This window comes from Fomitopsis serialis, assembly GCF_022376445.1.
Source record: "Fomitopsis serialis strain Sig1Antser10 chromosome Unknown B0H18scaffold_52, whole genome shotgun sequence".
Taxonomy (NCBI): Eukaryota; Fungi; Basidiomycota; class Agaricomycetes; order Polyporales; family Fomitopsidaceae; genus Fomitopsis; species Fomitopsis serialis.
In genome coordinates this window covers 200,106-218,826 of record NW_025955012.1, presented here as the reverse complement: position 1 = coordinate 218,826, position 18,721 = coordinate 200,106, and the positions used below count along the sequence as shown (strand labels likewise).

The 18,721-nt window shown below is 54.4% G+C and overlaps 6 protein-coding genes across 6 annotated transcripts; 3 read left to right on the top strand and 3 right to left on the bottom strand.

Annotated features, from left to right (window-relative positions):
- Positions 1-800: 800 nt before the first annotated feature.
- On the top strand, positions 801-3,334 carry B0H18DRAFT_1120838 (acyl-CoA N-acyltransferase; the record flags this gene model as incomplete). The annotated part of the gene is made up of 3 exons (XM_048034217.1): positions 801-1,670; positions 1,738-1,864; positions 2,541-3,334. The coding sequence occupies 3 exons, from the start codon at positions 801-803 to the stop codon at positions 3,332-3,334; spliced, it is 1,791 nt and encodes a 596-aa protein (XP_047891530.1).
- A 53-nt stretch (positions 3,335-3,387) lies between these two features.
- On the bottom strand, positions 3,388-5,019 carry B0H18DRAFT_1120837 (alpha/beta-hydrolase; the record flags this gene model as incomplete). Its single annotated transcript, XM_048034216.1, has 8 exons — positions 3,388-3,553; positions 3,615-3,786; positions 3,839-4,098; positions 4,158-4,225; positions 4,278-4,306; positions 4,368-4,410; positions 4,472-4,629; positions 4,689-5,019. 8 exons carry the CDS (start codon positions 5,017-5,019, stop codon positions 3,388-3,390), a joined length of 1,227 nt encoding a protein of 408 aa, XP_047891529.1.
- Positions 5,020-5,520: 501 nt separating this feature from the next.
- On the bottom strand, positions 5,521-7,038 carry B0H18DRAFT_879194 (alpha/beta-hydrolase; the record flags this gene model as incomplete). The annotated part of the gene is made up of 7 exons (XM_048040677.1): positions 5,521-5,686; positions 5,737-5,902; positions 5,958-6,217; positions 6,270-6,337; positions 6,387-6,415; positions 6,467-6,667; positions 6,723-7,038. 7 exons carry the CDS (start codon positions 7,036-7,038, stop codon positions 5,521-5,523), a joined length of 1,206 nt encoding a protein of 401 aa, XP_047891528.1.
- A 707-nt stretch (positions 7,039-7,745) lies between these two features.
- Positions 7,746-8,728, bottom strand: B0H18DRAFT_508206 (uncharacterized protein). The gene is made up of 5 exons (XM_048038364.1): positions 8,609-8,728; positions 8,389-8,555; positions 8,079-8,334; positions 7,965-8,030; positions 7,746-7,897 (listed from the first exon to the last, which is right to left on the bottom strand). Exons 1-5 carry the CDS (start codon positions 8,625-8,627, stop codon positions 7,851-7,853), a joined length of 555 nt encoding a protein of 184 aa, XP_047891527.1. The 5' UTR covers positions 8,628-8,728; the 3' UTR covers positions 7,746-7,850.
- An 81-nt stretch (positions 8,729-8,809) lies between these two features.
- Positions 8,810-10,117, top strand: B0H18DRAFT_1017337 (uncharacterized protein). Its single transcript, XM_048029313.1, has 6 exons — positions 8,810-8,913; positions 8,968-9,020; positions 9,077-9,300; positions 9,351-9,604; positions 9,665-9,941; positions 10,094-10,117. Exons 1-5 carry the CDS (start codon positions 8,893-8,895, stop codon positions 9,887-9,889), a joined length of 777 nt encoding a protein of 258 aa, XP_047891526.1. The 5' UTR covers positions 8,810-8,892; the 3' UTR covers positions 9,890-9,941; positions 10,094-10,117.
- Positions 10,118-10,409: 292 nt separating this feature from the next.
- On the top strand, positions 10,410-17,718 carry B0H18DRAFT_1017331 (multidrug resistance-associated ABC transporter). Its single transcript, XM_048029312.1, has 41 exons — positions 10,410-10,686; positions 10,747-10,858; positions 10,907-11,140; positions 11,192-11,455; positions 11,512-11,688; positions 11,757-11,820; positions 11,875-11,915; positions 11,971-12,017; positions 12,066-12,180; positions 12,238-12,463; positions 12,522-12,585; positions 12,640-12,736; positions 12,792-12,822; positions 12,875-13,010; positions 13,065-13,138; positions 13,193-13,219; positions 13,271-13,333; positions 13,387-13,427; positions 13,487-13,867; positions 13,932-13,980; positions 14,034-14,121; positions 14,182-14,194; positions 14,250-14,309; positions 14,368-14,460; positions 14,512-14,776; positions 14,827-14,995; positions 15,047-15,190; positions 15,244-15,305; positions 15,354-15,593; positions 15,654-15,756; positions 15,824-15,942; positions 15,995-16,061; positions 16,112-16,241; positions 16,296-16,359; positions 16,415-16,437; positions 16,491-16,616; positions 16,668-16,914; positions 16,967-16,981; positions 17,034-17,146; positions 17,195-17,218; positions 17,277-17,718. The coding sequence occupies exons 1-41, from the start codon at positions 10,595-10,597 to the stop codon at positions 17,400-17,402; spliced, it is 4,626 nt and encodes a 1,541-aa protein (XP_047891525.1). The 5' UTR covers positions 10,410-10,594; the 3' UTR covers positions 17,403-17,718.
- The last annotated feature ends 1,003 nt before the right edge of the window (positions 17,719-18,721 follow it).

Here is an 18,721-nt window from a genome sequence, read left to right as displayed (position 1 = left end):
CTGCTTTGGTCCTGGCTACTTACTGGTGTATATTGCGTATGATCAGGCCTCAGGATAGATCAGAATAACTTCCGCGAGGTACCACTACCGAGGATGCGGACGAGGATTATTGAATGACGTCACGGTTACAGATCTTGAGAGTCGAACTACTTAGTGTCTTCTCGAGTGTGTGATCCTTCAGACGAAAACAATGGGAGTAAAGGAACAAACTTGAATTGAATGCTGCTGGCAAATATCGGAATGGTACCTCGATCCGAGTCAACTTCAAGTTGAAGCTCAGCGCGCTCGAACCGAGGCGCTCTGACGCGACCTGACGCGACGCGTCCTTTCCACGTGCCATGAAATGCGGCACACCCACGAGGCGCTGCCTGAGTCGATCTTGTTTTGACCTTTGTTCAGCCTTACACACTCATAGTAGTCTCGCTGGTGGCTTGCCAATAATCTCAACACTGTGCGAAACAAAGGCACTTGGAAAGCCCAAGTTTCTCAGAAGGTACAGTGATCCTATACCGCCTTCGCCGGTATAAGCCAATCTGGAGATTGTAGCGCAACTACGGTACGCACAATGTCTGGGACAATGGCCATCCTTGTTCCTCATCCCAGTTTTAGATGTCTCTGCAATCCCTCAATTTCGATGTCATCGAAACTATCCTGTCCTACGTCGAATCGCGAGATGCCCTGCCGCTCATGACCACCTGTCGCGCACTACATATGCCCGCGATGCGGCGGCACTTATTCGAAATCACCCTCCGTTGGGAAGACCCCGCGAGTGCCAGAACATTTTGCAGTTCTGCGAATATATGCTCGGCGATCCCAAGGTCCGCGCTCGATGTCTCAGAGCGCTGACCCTCCTTCCCCGGCCCCATCGACCAGCCGCCGTGCCTATCTTCGACCACCTTGCAGAAGTCATTCGACACGCGACCGGTTTGCGTAGGATAGTCTTGGATTATGCGGACGATAGCTTCCTCGACAGTTGTCCCACACTCGCGGATGCACTCGCTGACGTGGAGTCGCTCGAGACCATTCGCTTCGACTTCGTGTCTACAAGAGGGGTGGCGTTACTTTCGCGTATGAAAAGCCAACCGCGATCAGTCCAATGCTCAGTCAATGTCTTCAGGCTGCCATCGCAAGGCCCGACACGATTCCTGCATAACTTCGTTCAGAGCCTGACTTTCTTGGAGCTCTATGACGCACTCGATATTCTAGCGGTGGACACAGAATCCCATGCCGTATGGCCCCGGGTTCGCAAACTCGTCTTGCAGGACGAGAAAATCAGGCGTGAACATTGGCAGTTCATATGCCGTGCGTTCCCCAACCTTCGTACACTGCGCATGGGTGGGATGTTGCTCGACACTGCGGGCACCTGTGCCGAATGGTCAGAGATGGATCTCGTTCAGACGAGGAGTCCACTCCCGTTGCGGTGCCACGTACGCTGCGTCGAACTCAATATCAGCCTGGATAAGCAATTTCTGTCCCCGCACAACGTCGCCGACTATCTCGAGATGCTCGGGCATAGCTCGCCCGTTGCGTTGACCTGCCACCTCAATGACCGCATACTGGACTATCTGCCTGTGCGACTGCCTCGTCTGCGATTTCTCCACTTGGCGACACACGATTTGGAGCTACCGACCGAGTTGGGCGGTGTTGCCAGATGGGTAGATGCCACACTGGTGAGTCCTGCGGCCTGCAGGTTCCTTCACCCCATGCGTTGCGATGATGACATGCGCTGTTCTCTAGCTGCGTCTTGCGTCTTGCCTTGCCCAAACACAGGTCCGCACCGTCATCGTTGATCTTCCCCATAAATGTACCAACAGGCGGGCCGAGCTCCGTTCGCACGCCGAGAACATCGCGACGCACGCTCGGTGTATGGAATTCATCGGTCTACACCGCCACGGTTATCAACAAAGCCTCCATGGACAGGTGCAAGACCTGCAAGACTGGAGATCCTTGCTCTGCAACTGGTACCATGTGACATCGAGGACCGATGATGGCATCCCACAGCTGAGCAGAGTTTTCCAGAAGGATACACCGGGATTAGTTCCGCTCATTCAATCTTGCAAAACGCTCGGGTGACGCGCAAAGACCGACGTGAGGCAGTAGGGCTAGTAGATCTGTCCGAACCGCAGAATTGACAATCTATCCATTGAGTAGATATGTGCTGTGTCGCTACATAGTAATGAGTGAACACGTTCATTGTAACATTTTCGTCATGCTACAGTCACATAGCGCGTCGAGAGCGCGCGCGCGCGAGTGTTGATGATTTCGCGACCATGACCTCTCCGCAGATATGGCTGGTGCCTCGGGACAAGCTGGCCGGTTTCATAGATCGACTCCTCTGACACCAGCAGCGGGTGATGCAGTCACCTCGGCCATCTGCGCCAGGAGTACTAGTCGGACCATAGGTATCCCCAGTAAGTAGGTGAGTCGCGGCCCTCGGGCTGAGTGAAGCACCGATGCGGCGGGCATACTGACTGTGATAGACTGTGATGTCCATAAAAGCGGGACGCCGGAAGGACCGGATGCTCTGGATATTCTTGCAGTTGGCATGTCCTTCACAAACCTCTATCAACCGCCCCAGCCTCCGCCTGCTCCCACAGAGTCAGAGCTGTACGGCGCAGATCCGTACGACATCAACTATGTCTTCCCCCTCGACCTCCAACTCCTCCAGAATGATCGCGTGCGCCTAACTCCGTTCGTCCCCCGAGCGCACGGTGCCCTTTTATGGGACGCCGTCGGGCCCACCTTCCCTGACCTGTTCCGCTACTACCCCATCTTGTTCACCACTCTCGAACAGAACCTCGCGTTCTTCGAGCGAGCGTACCGCTCGAACCCCGAATGCGTCCTGTTTGCGATACTGGACAAGGCCACGCCCGACGACTCGCATCCCGAACTCGGCGGGGGCAGCTTCGCCGGCCTCATCGGCCTCATCCGCACGTCGAGGGCCCAACTCACCACCGAGATCGGGTACGCGGTCATTTTCCCCGAGTTCCAGCGCAAGAAGATCGCATCGAACGCAACGGCGATCCTCCTCAAGTACTGCCTAGAGCTCCCGACTGCGTCCCCTCCGGGCCTTGGCTTGCGACGTGTCCAGTGGGGTGCGCATTCGGACAACGTAGCCTCTATTCGGGTCGCGACAAAGCTTGGGTTCAAGATGGAGGGGACGCATCGCTGGGCTTACATTAGAAAGGATAGGATGGGTCACACGCCGCGCAAGGGCGATCCGTGTCCCGGACAAGGCGGATTCGACATTGCCATCCTGTCGATGTGTTGCGATGATTGGGAGGCGGGAGGAAGGGAACTAACACAAATGTGTATTGACGAACACCGTATATAGCTGAGTGGATGCAACAGATGCCAGGTGCTTTGCGAACCATAGGCACGCAAGGCTCAGTCGTAGCCAACCTTACCGGGCACCACGCCGAACGCAGGGCCGCCTTTGCCAAACAGCGCGCGTAGATCTGCCGCAAGTTCATGGGGCTTCTCATACGCAGCAAAATGTCCTCCGCTCCCATGTTCAACCTCCAACACGATGTTGCCCATTGTACGCGCCCAGCTGTGCCCAGTGCCGCCGTCAGTCCTTCATGACACGATGGTGATGGGGGCGGAACACATACGTCTTAGGTGGACGAAGGAGCTCCTTGGGGAAGAAGGATATTCCTCCTGGAACAGCACACCACGGGGCGCTATGGTTTGGATTCTCCACCACTTTCGCTTGTTCATAGTATATCCTTGCAGAGGCGGCAGGGCCCGCTCGAGAGAACCAGTAAATCGAGATCCACGTCAGGACTGACCATCGGTATTTAGCTTCGCATAGCTGTGTATGAGCGGGTTAACGCACCCTCGTCGTCCTCCCAAGGATAGTCATCCGACCAGAGCACGAGCTTCTCGTACATCCACGCGAGCAAACCTGCAGGCGAGTCCGCGAGGGAGTACCCGAGGGTCTGCGGCTGCGTACCCTGTTCGGTGCTGTAGCCCCGTCCTTTCTGCATGAACAACTCATTGCGCTTGATGCGTGCACGTTCGGCCTCGGTATAGGGTGTGAGCAGATGCTGAAGCCAGAGCCGAGGGAAGCGCGAGAACGATGGTGGGCCGATCGAACTAGAAAGCGAAAGTGGTAAGTACAAGGATGCAACGAGTCAAGGCAGGAAGGCACGGACGAAGTATCGTTTGTATGCCATGCCTTCACGGCTTTAACGCCATAATTGGCTGCCATGGTTCTGATGACCTTATCACGTATAGTCAGCTCAATTGACAATAGTTGGACGAAGGATGCCGACTTGTGAGCCCCAGTCTCCTCCCTGCACCACTTATTCGAGTGCCTGGCTGTCAGCATCGAACTTGAGACATACAGGCAAACGGCTGCGCACCGTATTCAGAGTAGCCCAGAGCAAGCATGAGCTTGTGACACGTCTGGAATATGGCGGATATGTCAATGCAAACGTTTGCATTTCCCGGGCCCTTTGATACGTACCTCAGCATACTGAACAATCGCGAATCCCTGTTTCTTCACACCCTCAGAGAAGCCAAAGTTCGGCAGACTAGGGGCAACGACGTGAAAGCCGGGGTGATCTGGTGACGCGGAGGTCAACAGCGGGAGCAGCTTCTGGACCTCGAGGAAGTGACCGGGCCCTGACGAACAACAATTTTAGAATGTCCTTGCAGTCAGTGTCTCGCAATGCGTCACATACATCCGTGCGAGAACAGTAGGGGAATCGCATTCTTCACTTCGCTCTTCTGATGGACGTAGTGCACGTTCAATGTGCCAAAGCCCTCCACTTCGACATCACGCGTGAACTGGGGGATCTCGTTGATGCTAGCCTCCGCAGCGCGCCAGTCATACCCGTGTTTCCACCTCGCAACGAGTCTCTTCACATTCGCAAGCGGCACACCGTAGGTCCACGCGGCGTCGTCCAGCTCGTCCGGAAAGCGTGTCAGATCCAATTTCTGGCGCAAGAGCGCAAGATCAGCGTCCGGAACGGATACGGTGAAGGGTTGTGGCTCCGCCAGTGAGGCGGCCATGGTCTTTAGGAGAGCGACTGGTGGGCTTGAACGGGGTCGGTCTTAGCCTTTATACAGCCGCGTCCGTACCTCTGAGACCATTAGTCAGGGAATTAGCCAAGACCGGGCGAACAGTCGCGGACGCTATGACCTAGTCAGACTGTCAATATCCGGAAGGACTCCCATCAGATTCATCATGCAATTTCGCGGGTTTAGGACGAGATACATCGTCGCGACACGCGACCTCGACGCGTGACGTAGCGCGTCTTCTGGGCTCTGGAGCATATGTAACACCCCTCTTCGGATAAATTCACGAAGGATACACCTGGCACTGGTCAGCTGGGAGACCGACGAACAAAGAATAGATTCTGCGGCACGCTAATATGCCATGTGGGGTACGATAAAAGACACGAGAGTGGCCAATAGCCGACGGAGAACACATCTGTGGAACAGGTTCCAATTGCAGGGAGAAGGGATCGAGGCATGTTGGTTTGCCCGCCGTTGAGGTCCCATTCACGACGTTCAGTCGTAACCAATCCTTCCTGGCACGACTCCAAACGCAGGCCCGCCCTTCCCAAACATCGCGCGCACGTCCGCCGCGAGGTCCTCCGGCCTCTCGTGCGCAGCGAAATGCCCGCCCGCGGCGTGCTCCGACTCGATCACAACATTCCCCAGCGTCCGCGCCCACCTGTGATTAAGTCAGATCATCACAACGGACGGTGGAAGGTGAGTACGCACGTCCTCGGCGGCGCGCTGAGCTCTTTCGCGAAGAACGACAGCCCGCACGGGATCGAGCTCCACGGCACGTTCGTGTACTCGTTCGCGTTCGTCACTTCGTAGTATATCCTCACGGACGCGGCGGGTCCCGGCCTCGAGAACCAGTACAACGATATCCACGTCAACACTACATCGACGCTTCAGCCCCTTCATCCCCGTAGCAGAAGGGCTGACCGACTCACCCTCGTCGTCGTCCCAGGGATAGTCGTCTGACCAGCTCACGAGCTTCTCGTACACCCATGCAAGTAGGCCCACGGGCGAGTCCGCAAGGGAATACCCGAGCGTCTGCGGCTGCGTCGCCTGCTCGAGGAAGTAGCCGCGGCCCTTGGTCATGAACCACGCCATGCGGGCGAGCCCCGCGCGGTCCCTCTCCGTATAGGACGTGAGCGCGTGCTGTAGCCAGAGTCGTGGGAATTGGGTGAGCGACGGAGGGCTGCGCGCTCTAAGGACAGGCATCATCAGCGAGTGCACACGTACTGACGAAGGGGACGTACCTCGGGAAGTTAGTGTGCCAGGCCTTGACGCTTTTGTGGCCGTACGCTGCGGCGAGCTTGCTGGCGATCTAAAATTCCTTAGCACTGCAGCTCAGGCATGCCGTGCACTAAACGTACGAATGAGCCCCAGTCTCCACCCTGCACGACTGGTACATGTATGTCAGGACAGTGACACCGGCAAGAAGCATGACACGCACCATACTCCTCGTATCCCAGCGCGAGCATAAGCTTGTTCCCCACCTCCGCGTACTGGTCGCCGCGGAACCCCGGTTTCTTCACTCCCTCCGAGAACCCGAAATTAGGCAGATTGGGTGCAACGACGTGAAAGCTCGGGTGGTCCGCGGAGGCGGCCGTCAGAAGTGGCAGCATCTTCCTCACCTCGAGGAAGTGTCCAGGCCCTACGCGTGTCCGTGGTCATGAGCGGTGCAAGACATGATGTGTTTGCATACGCACATCCGTGGAGGAACAGCAGCGGGACCGCGTTCTTCACCGCACTCTTCTGGTGAATGTAGTGGATGTTCAGCGTCCCAAACCCGTCGACGTTGATGTCCCTCTTGAACTGTGGGATTTCGTTGATGCCTGCCTCCGCCGCCCTCCAGTCATAGCCTTCCTTCCAGCGCGCGACGAGCCTCTTGATGTCTGCGAGGGGTGCGCCATAGTCCCATGCTGCGTTGTCCAATTCGTCAGGGAGGCGCACAAGGTCGAGCTTCTTGTGGAGGAACTCGAGCTCAGAGTCGGGGACAGCGATCGTGAAGGGCTGCTCTGCCATGGTTATGTGTACCTGCGAGGCAGCGAGCTGAAGTGTGCAGGCCGACAGCTAGTAAGTAGTCTATATATGTACCGTGCCGTGCGTGCGACACTAGCTTCTTGAGGGCCGACATCTGAGACTGATCTGAGATTCTGAGTGCGTGAGTGCGGGCTGAGTCAGATGAAGGCCGAAGGTAACTCACGATACGCGCGTGGCGCTGATTGTTGGCCGCCGTGACCGGGACCTTGCGACGGGGTGGGCTGCTTACGACGCGACATTCGTGTGGGTTGATACTGTACACATGCTTTCTATAGAGGCTGCAACACTGCTAAGATTATATCATATGGTGATTCATAGTGTTATTGTAAGTGCTTGCAGACTTTGGCAGCGGTGGTGAGGCCTGCTGAGACGAGAGACGCAAAAGCGGCGAGCACATAAGCGGAAGAGTGCTTACAGTCGACGTCCCCAGCAAGTGACAAGCGCGCCAGGCACACCTCCAGCGCAGCAGTCTCAGGTGCTTTGCCTTTTGAATTTGATCTGTTCAACTCGCAGAGGTACATAGGTTGACGTGAGTCGGAGTCACCGAGGAACCGCCACGCGAGGATCTGGCGGACACGTCGCATTCACGCGGAAAGAGCAGCGATGTGTTTAGGGTCAACATGAAATTGCGGCGAGACCAAGTCGAAAACGGACTGGCTGGGACTGGGTCATCGCATCCAAACCATCTAGCGGGATCATCTGTGGGAGCAGCAGGGTGGGCAATGCGACGAGTGCGAATGCATAGCGCGCGATAACATTACCGGGGTACGAAGGGATCGTGAGTGGCGAAAGTGCTACGCACATCCACTCACGCCAGCCTGCTCAATCGACACTAATGGACCTGGAGGTTGAAGCCCGCGGGGTCAGCACTCGTCCCGAGGGCCGAAGGAAAGCTCGTCTTTACTGGCGGGTGTTGCCCCAAAAGTGGTCGCTGCGGCGCCGAGGCTGGCCGTGCACAGGCGCGACGATGCAGTCTAGATGCTACATTTAGTTCGACACCAGTTAGGGCTTTATGGTCTTACATGGGATAATACATGCACTGTGCACTTGAGGGAGAAGGTGTTCCCTAATGAATGGGAAGATCGCGCTGACGATGTACATAGCAGCAGCGAATCTCGTCCCCATTTGTGTTGTCTCAGGTCGCAGAGAGGAAGCGCGTCGAGCCAAAGCGCGAGCACCAGAGAACACGGGCTTTTCTGCGTTGAATCGGAGAGATTGCGCGGCGCCATGGGAGAGGTCGGCGGGTGACAAAAAATCATCGAGAGCTCTAGCCTGGTGCTTCCGTTCGAGTTCAGAGAGACGCAACGTGCCTAACCTGCCACTTGGACTTACCTGTGCTCGACTCGTGTCTCGCCTCGCTCGGATTGCCATCGCGGGCGCAGGGGAGATATTGGGAGTGAGTGCTTGAGCCGAATGGCCTCCTTTTGAGCTAAAGCAACTCATGCATGGTGCAGGCGAGGAACGTGTAAGAGCAGCAGCAGCGAAAGAGCAAGTGGCGACTATTTGCGGCGTAACCCGGGTCGGTCATAGCCTTGTATTGAATGAAGCTCACAGAGTGTAGAGTTGGACATCCCCGAGAGATGTCGATGAAAGCTTGACTGCAGGCCTCATAGGACTTGTGCAAGACTCTGCAACAGTGCAAGAGGACCATACGCGTTGGGTGGCCCGACGCTCTATGGGCGCCTGGACACAACCTGGGTGGAATCACGTGGATGCACTACGCACGACGTCACAGCCGGTGGCGCGAGGCTCGCCCAAGGCGGCGATCTTGGTCGATTCAAAAGACATGCCCAGTCGCCATGGCCTGCACAATCCTTTCTCTATCTAACGACCATCATGTCCACCTACCCCGTACAGGTATGCCTGCTTTGACTACCCCGTGGTGAGAGCTACTCTGACGACGAGTCGCAGGTGTCCAATCTCTCTCCATCCACCACTCAGGAGCACCTCCATGAGTTCTTTTCGTGGGTGTCCAGCCGATCGCTCGGATCCGATACTCCTCGCTTACATCTGCTCCTAGGTTCTGCGGGAAGATCTCGTCTATCGAACACGATGTAACAAAGCAGACCGCTATCGTCCACTTTGAGAAGTCGTCTGCGGCGAAGACCGCGCTGATGCTCAACGGCGGCAGCCTCGACGGCGCAACGCTCGCAGTGACAAGCGAGAAGGAGCACGTCGACGAGAGGCCAACGTCTGCAGGCGCGGAGGGCCAATTCGAGCAGAGTGACAAGCCCCGTGCAGCCAGTGAGTGAACCTGCACGATCCTCCACGCACCGAGACTGATTTCCGTCTAGTCGCCGCGGAGTACCTCGCGAAGGGCTACCAGCTGCACGACCATATCCTTCAGCGCGCGATTGAGCTCGACAACAAGCACGGCATCTCGTCGCGCTTCCTCAACTACATGAAGTCGCTCGACAACACCCTCGGCGAGAAGGTCGTCGGGCAGGACAAGACCATCTCGGCCCACGTCCAGGAGAAGGTCGCGCAGGCGGCACAGCAGGCCAAGGCGCTCGGCGAGCAGAAGGGCTACTCCAAGCAGGCGTCCGACGTGCGTCCTTCCTCTCGACACTGATGTCTTCAGAACGCTGATCGGGTCGTATCGCTGCAGTACTACACCCGTGCTGTCTCTTCGCCATGGGGCCAGACGGTCTTCCAGTTTTACACTTCGACGTCGAAGCAGGTGCTCGACATTCACGCAGAGGCGAAGCGCCTTAAGGAGAGCCAGGGTCAGACCAGCAAGCCCACGGACGTCGGCACTGCGTCCACCGGTGTCGGCACAGCTGCACCTCCCCTCGACCCTGCTGTGCAGACAACTGAGAAGCCGCTCGTGTAAGGATATACCACGTCGGAATGAAGAAGCTGCTACATGTAAATCTGTACGTACGAGCGACGAATGAATGCGTAGTATATGATGCTTGGGTAGAGCAACGTGAATGATGTAACAATTTGCACGTCCCTGTTCTAGGACTTCTTACTATGTGAACATTAAATACAACGCAGTCAGGCGTGGACAGAGCACAAGCCGCTCACTCACCAGAGGCTTGTGTCTGCAGTATGTACTATGTAAGTATTAGTCAAACTGGAGCGCGGTCGTCGGTTGAACGCCACTAACAGCCACCGACGCGTCGCGTTGGCGCGCGGGTCTCCCGCGACAACACCGAAGCCGACTCATGCTAAGTACTCAAGTTACCCTGCAACCTGCTCCTCTGGCAGTCGCATACCACACTCCCCGTGAAATCCTCGTCCTCTAATAGGCCTGGTGTTCACCGATGACTGAAAGCCGGCGACTATGCGCCGCCCTGTCAATACGAAGTAGCAGCCGGTACAATCAATCACTGTTATCGCCGGAGCCGTGGTCGAGAACAAGTCACAGCAACTTGCTATATGAGCCGTGATCGAGCGGTTCCGAGCTGTCGCTGGACAAAAGCCCTGTCTCGAGAGTCGGCGAGTGACCCGCTCGCCCACCAGAAGAGCTGCCAGCGGACTGAGTGGACCAGGAAGACGCACTCGAGTGGTTGCTTGCACTGATCGACACGAGATGAGCGTTGCGGATCAAGCGCCCCTGTCCCTCGACTCCGGATTCGGCGGAAATGTTTCCGTCGTCGTTGCCCCGAGCAACCTGCCACCCGAGTACGTTGACTCCACTGTTCACCCGGTAAATGGCAATTGCAACTGACGGTGTGCACTTAGGGTCAGCTTCGCCGATGCGACGCTCGTTTTCCCTGTCGTCGTGGCAGCAGCATCGCTGGTGATTCTACTCATCCAACTAGGTCTGCGTTCGAGATGGCAGCATGCGAATAAGGTCCGTATTAGTTTTACACTACAAGCATCGATACTCATGGTTCGACAGGTCGAAGCACCTGCAAGTCCTCTACAGAGCCGTTCCAAGTTCTCGCAGTGGTTAGCAGAGCGCGGAGGACCCACCATCTTCGCCTTGAACATCGTCAGGTCCTTGTCATGCCTTGTGTTATCCATTCTGTCCGTGGCGACTGCGGTCCACCCGAGACCCGATGCATTCATCCCAAAAGGAGCGTACGATATCGACATCTTGTCGGTGATGTATGCTGTTGTTCCCGCAGCCTATGTACGATCACTTCCTCGAAGCTTGGGCGACATCTACTTACTCTCATTGCAGTTGTACACGTGCACGCTCAGCGTCGCGGCGACTGTTCTCAATACGCGTTCAAGCGTGGTAGCTATACGACACCTGAACGCAGTGCTCCTCGTCACCTGGGGTGTATACGTCTATCGGGACATATGGCCGCTGGCCACGTACACCATAGATCCTCTGGATGCCTCAGAGGGGCCCTTGTTGTGGGCTCGTTTCGCCCTGCTCACCCTCAGCGCCGTCATAGTACCTATCATCATCCCACACCCCTACTTGCCCTTCGACCCGGCGGTGAGCAGGTTATACACCATGTCTCTGTCAAGCTATAGCTGACCAAATGAAAACAGAATCCATGGCCGAACCCTCCAGCGGAACAGACGACGTCGTGGCTGTCGTTTGTCTTCTTTTTCTTCGTGGACGAGACCATCAGAGACGCCTCGCGCGTAGAACATCTTTCGCTTGACAAGCTGCCGCCGCTAGCAGACTACGATGAGGCGGAGAACCTCTTGAAAGAGAGCCTTCACGTGCGTCTCGTTCTTCCTCGTTCTTCCTCGAAAGAGATGAGTAAGATTGACGAATCGCGTCTTTGCAGGAACTCGACCCCCTCCAGTCTAAGAAGCGCAGACATCTTGCATGGAGCCTCTGGAAAGTGTGGCGTACGTATCCCATCTTTCAACTCGTTTGTACGCTCAATGTTTACCCATGAGCAGGTCTTGAATGGATCAAGATGTGCTTCCCTCTCGCAGCCAGTGTATGTCACAAAGCCTGGGATCTATCTATCTGCGGTCACCTAATACTGCCTACAGACTGCTCTCAAATTCGTAGCGCCGCTCAGTATCAGATACCTTCTTGAGTAGGCCTTCGTGCTCGTAAGAAAAGCTGTCGTCTGACGTCGATCTAGCTACATCGAAACTGGCGGCCAGGGAGCGTCTGTGCGCCCTTGGTTCTGGATACTCACACTTTTCTGCGGTCCCACCTTTGACAACCTATGCGCGCAAGAGTACACCTTCCTGTCGGTCAGTAAGGTCACTCGTCCACCGCAAAACGCGTTCTCAGTACATTCTATTCCGCAGACGAGGTTGCTGGTCCGATCTGAGGCCGTCATCACTCAGCTCATCTTCAACCACGCATTGCGCATGCGAATGAAGGCCGAGGTTTCAAACACGCCTGGATCCGAAGAAGGCTCCTCCGCAACCCCAGAGAAACCCAGCAAGACGAAGAATTTGACTGGGAAAGTCAACAACCTCGTCACTTCCGACTTCGCGTCCTTCACCAGGGGATTTGACTGGCTCTTCCTTCGTATGTGGTCCCCTCCTCGTCTGCGGCATCTTGTATGATGGCTGATCTGCTGCGGCAGTGGTCAAGGTTCCTCTGGAGCTCGGTCTTTGTATCTGGTTCCTGTACTCGATCCTCGGCTGGAGGTGCGTCGAGAGATGCACGCCGGAGATTACAAAACCGCTGACATGAATAAATAGTGCACTTGTTGGCCTAGCAACAATCATCATCTTGCTTCCTGCACCAGGCATGATGTCGGGCGCGATACATGGAGCGGAGGTTGAAAAGATGAAGAAGGCAAGTTTTCGCTATACCCCTGCGTTGGTCAGTATATTGACACTGCTTTGTTCAGACGGATGCCCGGGTTCAGAGCATCACTGAAGGTACATAATCAATGCCAGACTGGTATCAACAATGCTAAACCTCTCGGACTAGCCATGAATGTCGTCCGCATGATCAAGTTCTTCGCCTGGGAAAGACGAATCGAACAGCAACTCTCCGAGAAACGTAACGAGGAACTCATGTGGATACGGAGGTCGAAACTGCTGAGCATCATCAACGATAACCTGAAGTAACGTCTACGCTCGGCCATTATACACTATGCTGATCCGCATTCATGCATCAGCGACCTGATACCTTTGCTGACGATGGTGGTGACCTATGCCACCTTTACAATTGGCATGAAGCGCGAGTTGACAGGTATGAACCTTTGCATCTCAAATTCTTCATTGCGCATGACAAGACGCTTTCTAGCATCTGTCGTGTTTTCCTCTATTGCAGGTACAGTTGCAACGCTGTAATTGGCTAGGAGATACGCTAACTATTCTGCAGTATTCGAGACGTTCACCGGACTCATGCACATGATCATGGGGCTGATCCCGGGATACATATCAGGTATCACGCTCGTTCGTATTGCTTGCACCAGTACTGAAAGCGAATGCTCGTAGCCAAGGTCGCGCTCGATCGCATGACTGACTTCTTACACAACGTCAGCCACATAGCCTGTGAATCTTGAACTGTCGCTGAAACTCTGATTGCGTCTCACAGACGGAACTCATCGACGAGTTTGCGGATCCCTCTGGCAATGACCATTCACCAGCCGCACAGCCGCACGAAAACGGCCAGGACGTTATCGGGTTTAGGAATGCGACCTTCACATGGGCCCGCGACGATGACTCCGGTACACCTGCGCTGAGATCAGGGCAGAGGAACTTCATGCTGCGTATCGATGGCGACGTTCTATTCAAGCGAGGCTGCATCAACCTCGTTGTAGGGCCGACAGGATCGGGGAAGACCTCTTTGTTGATGGCTCTTCTTGGAGAGATGCACAATATACCCATGGGGCCAGATTCCTTCAGTATGCTCCCGCGTTCCGGTGGCGTTGCCTATGCAGCTCAGGAATCTTGGGTGCAGAACGAAACGATCAGGGTAAGTTTACAATATCTGAGTTGGTCTCGCCATCGTGACTGACGTCGAACGCTTGTGTGATCAGGACAACATTCTGTTCGGTGCAACTTACGACGAACGACGATACCAGATGGGTATGTGGTCACGGCAAATTGACTGTTGTACATTCTCACAAGTGCATCCACAGTACTAGAGCAATGTGCACTGAAGCGTGACCTTGACTTGTTCGTTGCTGGCGATCTCACTGAGGTAGGAGAGAAGGGGATCACTTTGAGGTGCGTCCTACTACTCGCGAACGCATCGACTGCTACAGCTGACTGATGTGCATGCAATAGTGGTGGGCAGCAGGTGATTAAATCCTGAGTCCTTTCTGTGCATGCGTAGATATTAATCTATGTTATAGGCACGCATCACACTCGCTCGAGCTATATACTCGAAGGCGCAAATATTGCTATTGGATGATGTGGGCCATTCACTGACCTGCGAAATAACGGATCTAAAGTGTTGATGGCTCTGCCCAGATTCTTGCTGCTTTAGACGTGCACACGTCCCGATGGATCGTAGAAAAGTGTCTCAAGGGCGAACTTGTCCGTGGTCGGACAGTCATACTAGTTGTAAGTCGCCACACAATGAAGCCTTTAGACAGCTATACAACTGATGGGCAGACGCACAACATCACATTGGCAGGCCCCATCGCCGACTATGTGGTCGCAGTCGGGTTGGATGGTCGCGTTGCTGGCCAAGACTCAATTTCGAGCGCACTAGAACGAGACAACAGACTTGCCGCAGAAGTTGCAAAAGAAGATGAAGAGCTTGCAAAGAAAAAGGATACGTTAGATGAAGAAATTGGGGATGAGACTGCCCAAAAGGTCGATGGCAAACTGATAGTCGAGGAAGAGGTTGAAGTGGGCCACGTTGGCTGGTCAGCCAGTGAGTTACGCATAATCTATGACTTCACTCGCATACTTAATGAACGCCAGTGAAGCTATATGTACATTCGCTTGGAGGAGAACATCAATCGCTCTTCTGGCTCAGTTTCATGGGTAGCCTAGTCGTGTTCAACATATTGAACAATCTGCAGACCTGGTTCCTTGGATTTTGGGCTCGACAATACGAGGAACATGATGCTTCCGAAGTGCATGCTCCACAGTACGTGTTCAGTGCTCATTGTGTAGGCAGCGCTGCTTATACTCCTCGAAGATATCTGCTCGGATACTGTGTCATAATGGCAGCGTCGATTGGCTTCTACATGACAGCACTATCTGTGTACGTGTTGGGCACCCTCAGGGCGTCGAAGATCATGCATCGGAGCTTGATATCATCTGTATTCTCTGCTACGCTGAGGTAATTAAGTCGGTCAGCACTGATGCGAATCCGTACTGACGATGCTCTGCTAGATGGTTAGACAAGACACCAACAGCAAGAGTGATCGCACGCTGCACTCAAGATATACAAGCTAGTAAGCCGATACAAAGGTCATCGTGCAGCCCAAACTCATTTAGACTAGTGGATGATCAGGTTGGTAGATGGATAGGTGTGGTCGTAGACATGGGCACCGCGATGTTGCTCAAGCTGGGCGCCGTGATGCTCATATCGCCTATCTTCGCCGTCCCTGGAGCAATCATCGCGTTCCTGGGCGGTTGGATTGGGAGAATGTACATGAAGGCTCAGCTCTCAGTCAAACGCGAAATGAGTAATGCAAGGTCGCCTGTGTTGGGCCATTTCGGAGCTGCATTTGCAGGAATCAGTACGTCCAGGGTGTTTATCTCTCGCGATACTTATCAATGTGATCCGTCACCGAACGCAGTCTCGATTCGCGCATACGGTGCGCAAGAGGCCTTCAAGAGGGAGTCCTACGTACGCATCAACCACTACACACGTGCGGCCAGGTCGTTTTGGAACCTAAATCGGTATGTCCAGTTTCTCCAAGGCATCCCTCTTGCCCAAGTCTTACTGTATCTCACATTTCTTATGTAGCTGGGTTGGCATCCGATTGGACGTACTCGCCGCTCTTTTCACTGCTATTTTGGCAGCGTATCTTGTCTATGGAAGATCCAATACTGCTTCTAATATTGGCTTTTCGTTGGTAATGGCAGGTCAGTATGTGACTGGAATTGACATATGTTGCTCCGCTAATAGCACCCTCAGTCGGCTTCAGTAGTCAGATCCTCTGGTTCGTCAGGGTATTCAACAGACTGGAAGTCGCAGGCAACAGGTAAATATCAGCAAAAAAATCGATAGACTCATCGCTCAGTGTTACTACAGTGTGGAGAGGATCAAGCAGTATCTTGACATAGAACACGAACCAAAGCCGACAGCAGTCGGTGTTCCCCCGGCCTACTGGCCTGCAAGCGGCCAGCTAAAGGTGGACAAGTTATCCGCCCGCTATTCAGAGGTATGTCAATCCATTCCTCAACGCCACTTCAGCACGATTGACCGGGTCGCCAAGAACGGACCGCGTGTCTTGCACGAGATTTCCTTCGAGGCGAAATCTGGGGAACGAGTTGGCATTGGTATGGTCCAACGTCCACCTTCCAGTTTTAGCATAGGTAGCTGACAGGACGTCAGTTGGTCGGACGGGTAGCGGAAAGGTGAATCGTGTCGCATCATTCGGAAGGAATTGACTTTTGATAATGGATTGCAGAGCTCCCTTGCACTCGCACTGTTACGTTGCATACATACGGAGGGCGAAGTGTTCTACGACGGTCTCGCCACAGATGACATCAACCTCGACGCTCTACGATCAAGCATCACCATCATTCCACAATCGGTATGTAACGCGGATATCCATTCAGACATCGCTGACTTGCGCATGGTCAAGCCTGAGCTTCTCAGTGGGACTTTGCGTCAGAACCTCGACCCGTTTCAGCAACACGATGATGCCCTTCTGAACGACGCGCTTCAATCTGCCGGGCTTTTCTCTCTGCAAAGCAGCTTGACGGAGGGGAAGATCACTCTTGATACACAGATCGCCGGCGGAGGCAGCAACCTCTCCGTGGGTCAGCGTCAAATCTTAGCATTGGCCAGAGCCATCATACGTCAGAGCAAGCTACTCATCCTCGACGAAGGTCAGTTCGCTACCTCGAAAGATTTCATGGTACTAACCTTATCTATATTCAGCTACATCAGCAATCGGTACGTGCACACACATCTGGTGGCTTTCATCGCCGTATTCATCGACTGTCAGACTATGCGACGGATGCCGCGATTCAATTGTCGTTGCGCAAGGAGTTAGATAGAGGCGCGACAGTCCTCACCGTAGCTCACAGGCTGCAGACGATCATGGATGCCGACAAGATTGTGAGCACTAGTCGCATCGCTCCACCTGAGATACTGACACTTCGTTAGATGGTCCTCGACGCTGGTCGCATAGTGAGTAATCGATGATTCCGTATACATGCATGAGTGAGATCTGACGCGTTACTGGCAGGTCGAATATGGGGAACCTCGAGAGCTACTAAAGGACGTGAACGGGATGTTCCGCGCTTTGGTGGATGAAAGCCCTGATCACGACACGTTGCACTCAATGGCGAATCGCACAGGAGGAGAGTCGTAGTTGCGGTGTGGACGTATATGATTTCTAACGGATCTAGTGCGAGGCTGGCTGTACACGCCGCTCATAATACATCATGGACACATAGTATCTCGTGCCACCTTCGTCGTGATTGCGGATGCATACGTTCCGCTGTGAAGTTGGGAAGGACTGTTATCACGACGATCATTACTCAGTTGACCATGCAGACAGCAGTTCAGACCCCCGACGCTTTGAATCGAGAGCCGTGTTCACCTGGGTCAGTTGTATGTAGTGAACGGAAACGCGTCCTGAATTGCGAAAATCTCATCCGGAACATATGAATAGTATTGGATACGTTGTAAAGCCAGACCACAAATAACCGAAACAAGGGGGATAGGGCGTGACAAGCTGCAGGAGATACGACAGAACAAAAGGCAAACAGAAGGGGTAAGGGGAAGATCGTTCATGGATGGGGAAATGGGCTAACATCGTGTGTGAATGGAGAAAGAATCATAGAAACAAAGTAAGGAAGACAAATTATGGAGAGTTGGACGAGGAAGGCGGCTCTGAAACGTAGTGTAGATAGAGTAAGATACCGATAAATGAAACACTCCATGAAGACTTGAGAACGTAGAATGATAGAAAGGGACACTTGTAGAGACACGGCGCGCAGGGCCTACGTCTTCAGATCTTCAGAGGGGCACCACGGTCGCGACTCTCGTGGAGTACGCGCGACAAGAGTCTAAAGACGAGGAGCGGTCCAAGATGTTTCGGGCACGAGGAGATGTGAGACGGACGACCCCTTGATGCCGACCTTCTTGATCACGTCAAAAGACGGTTCCTCAGCGAGCACAGTGCTGACAGGATAGTTGTCGTCTTCGTCGTCGTCAGAGAGCACCACGATCTTGCCAGTGTCGCAGTCTTCCACATTGATCTCGAGACCAACCGCAATGGCCGCAGCGACGTCGAAGTCGAATCCCTGGTACAAGGAGACGAGAAGCTTGGAGAACCGCCCCGGCCGAGTAGCCCGGTCTGCCATGGACATGTGATGCTCCGACGTCTTGGAGTAGTGTGTGGATCGGTGAGAGTCTTCCGGGGTTCTGGCAGGCTCCGAGGGGGAGACTGCTTGGGAGGCGACATCTTCTTGAGGGGGAGTTACGACGTCCGACAGCACAGTCATTGGCTCAGATTCTTCGACAAGGGACACTTGACCGTCGCTGATCGTCTCGTAGGAAGAGGCTGTATCCAGAGGCTCATCTTCAAGTCCACGATAGTCCTGCTCAGGCTCGTGCATAAGTTCCGCACGCTCTCGCTTCGCCTTCTGTCCCTCTGCGATCGTCTTCGCCATCTCGAACTCGAGT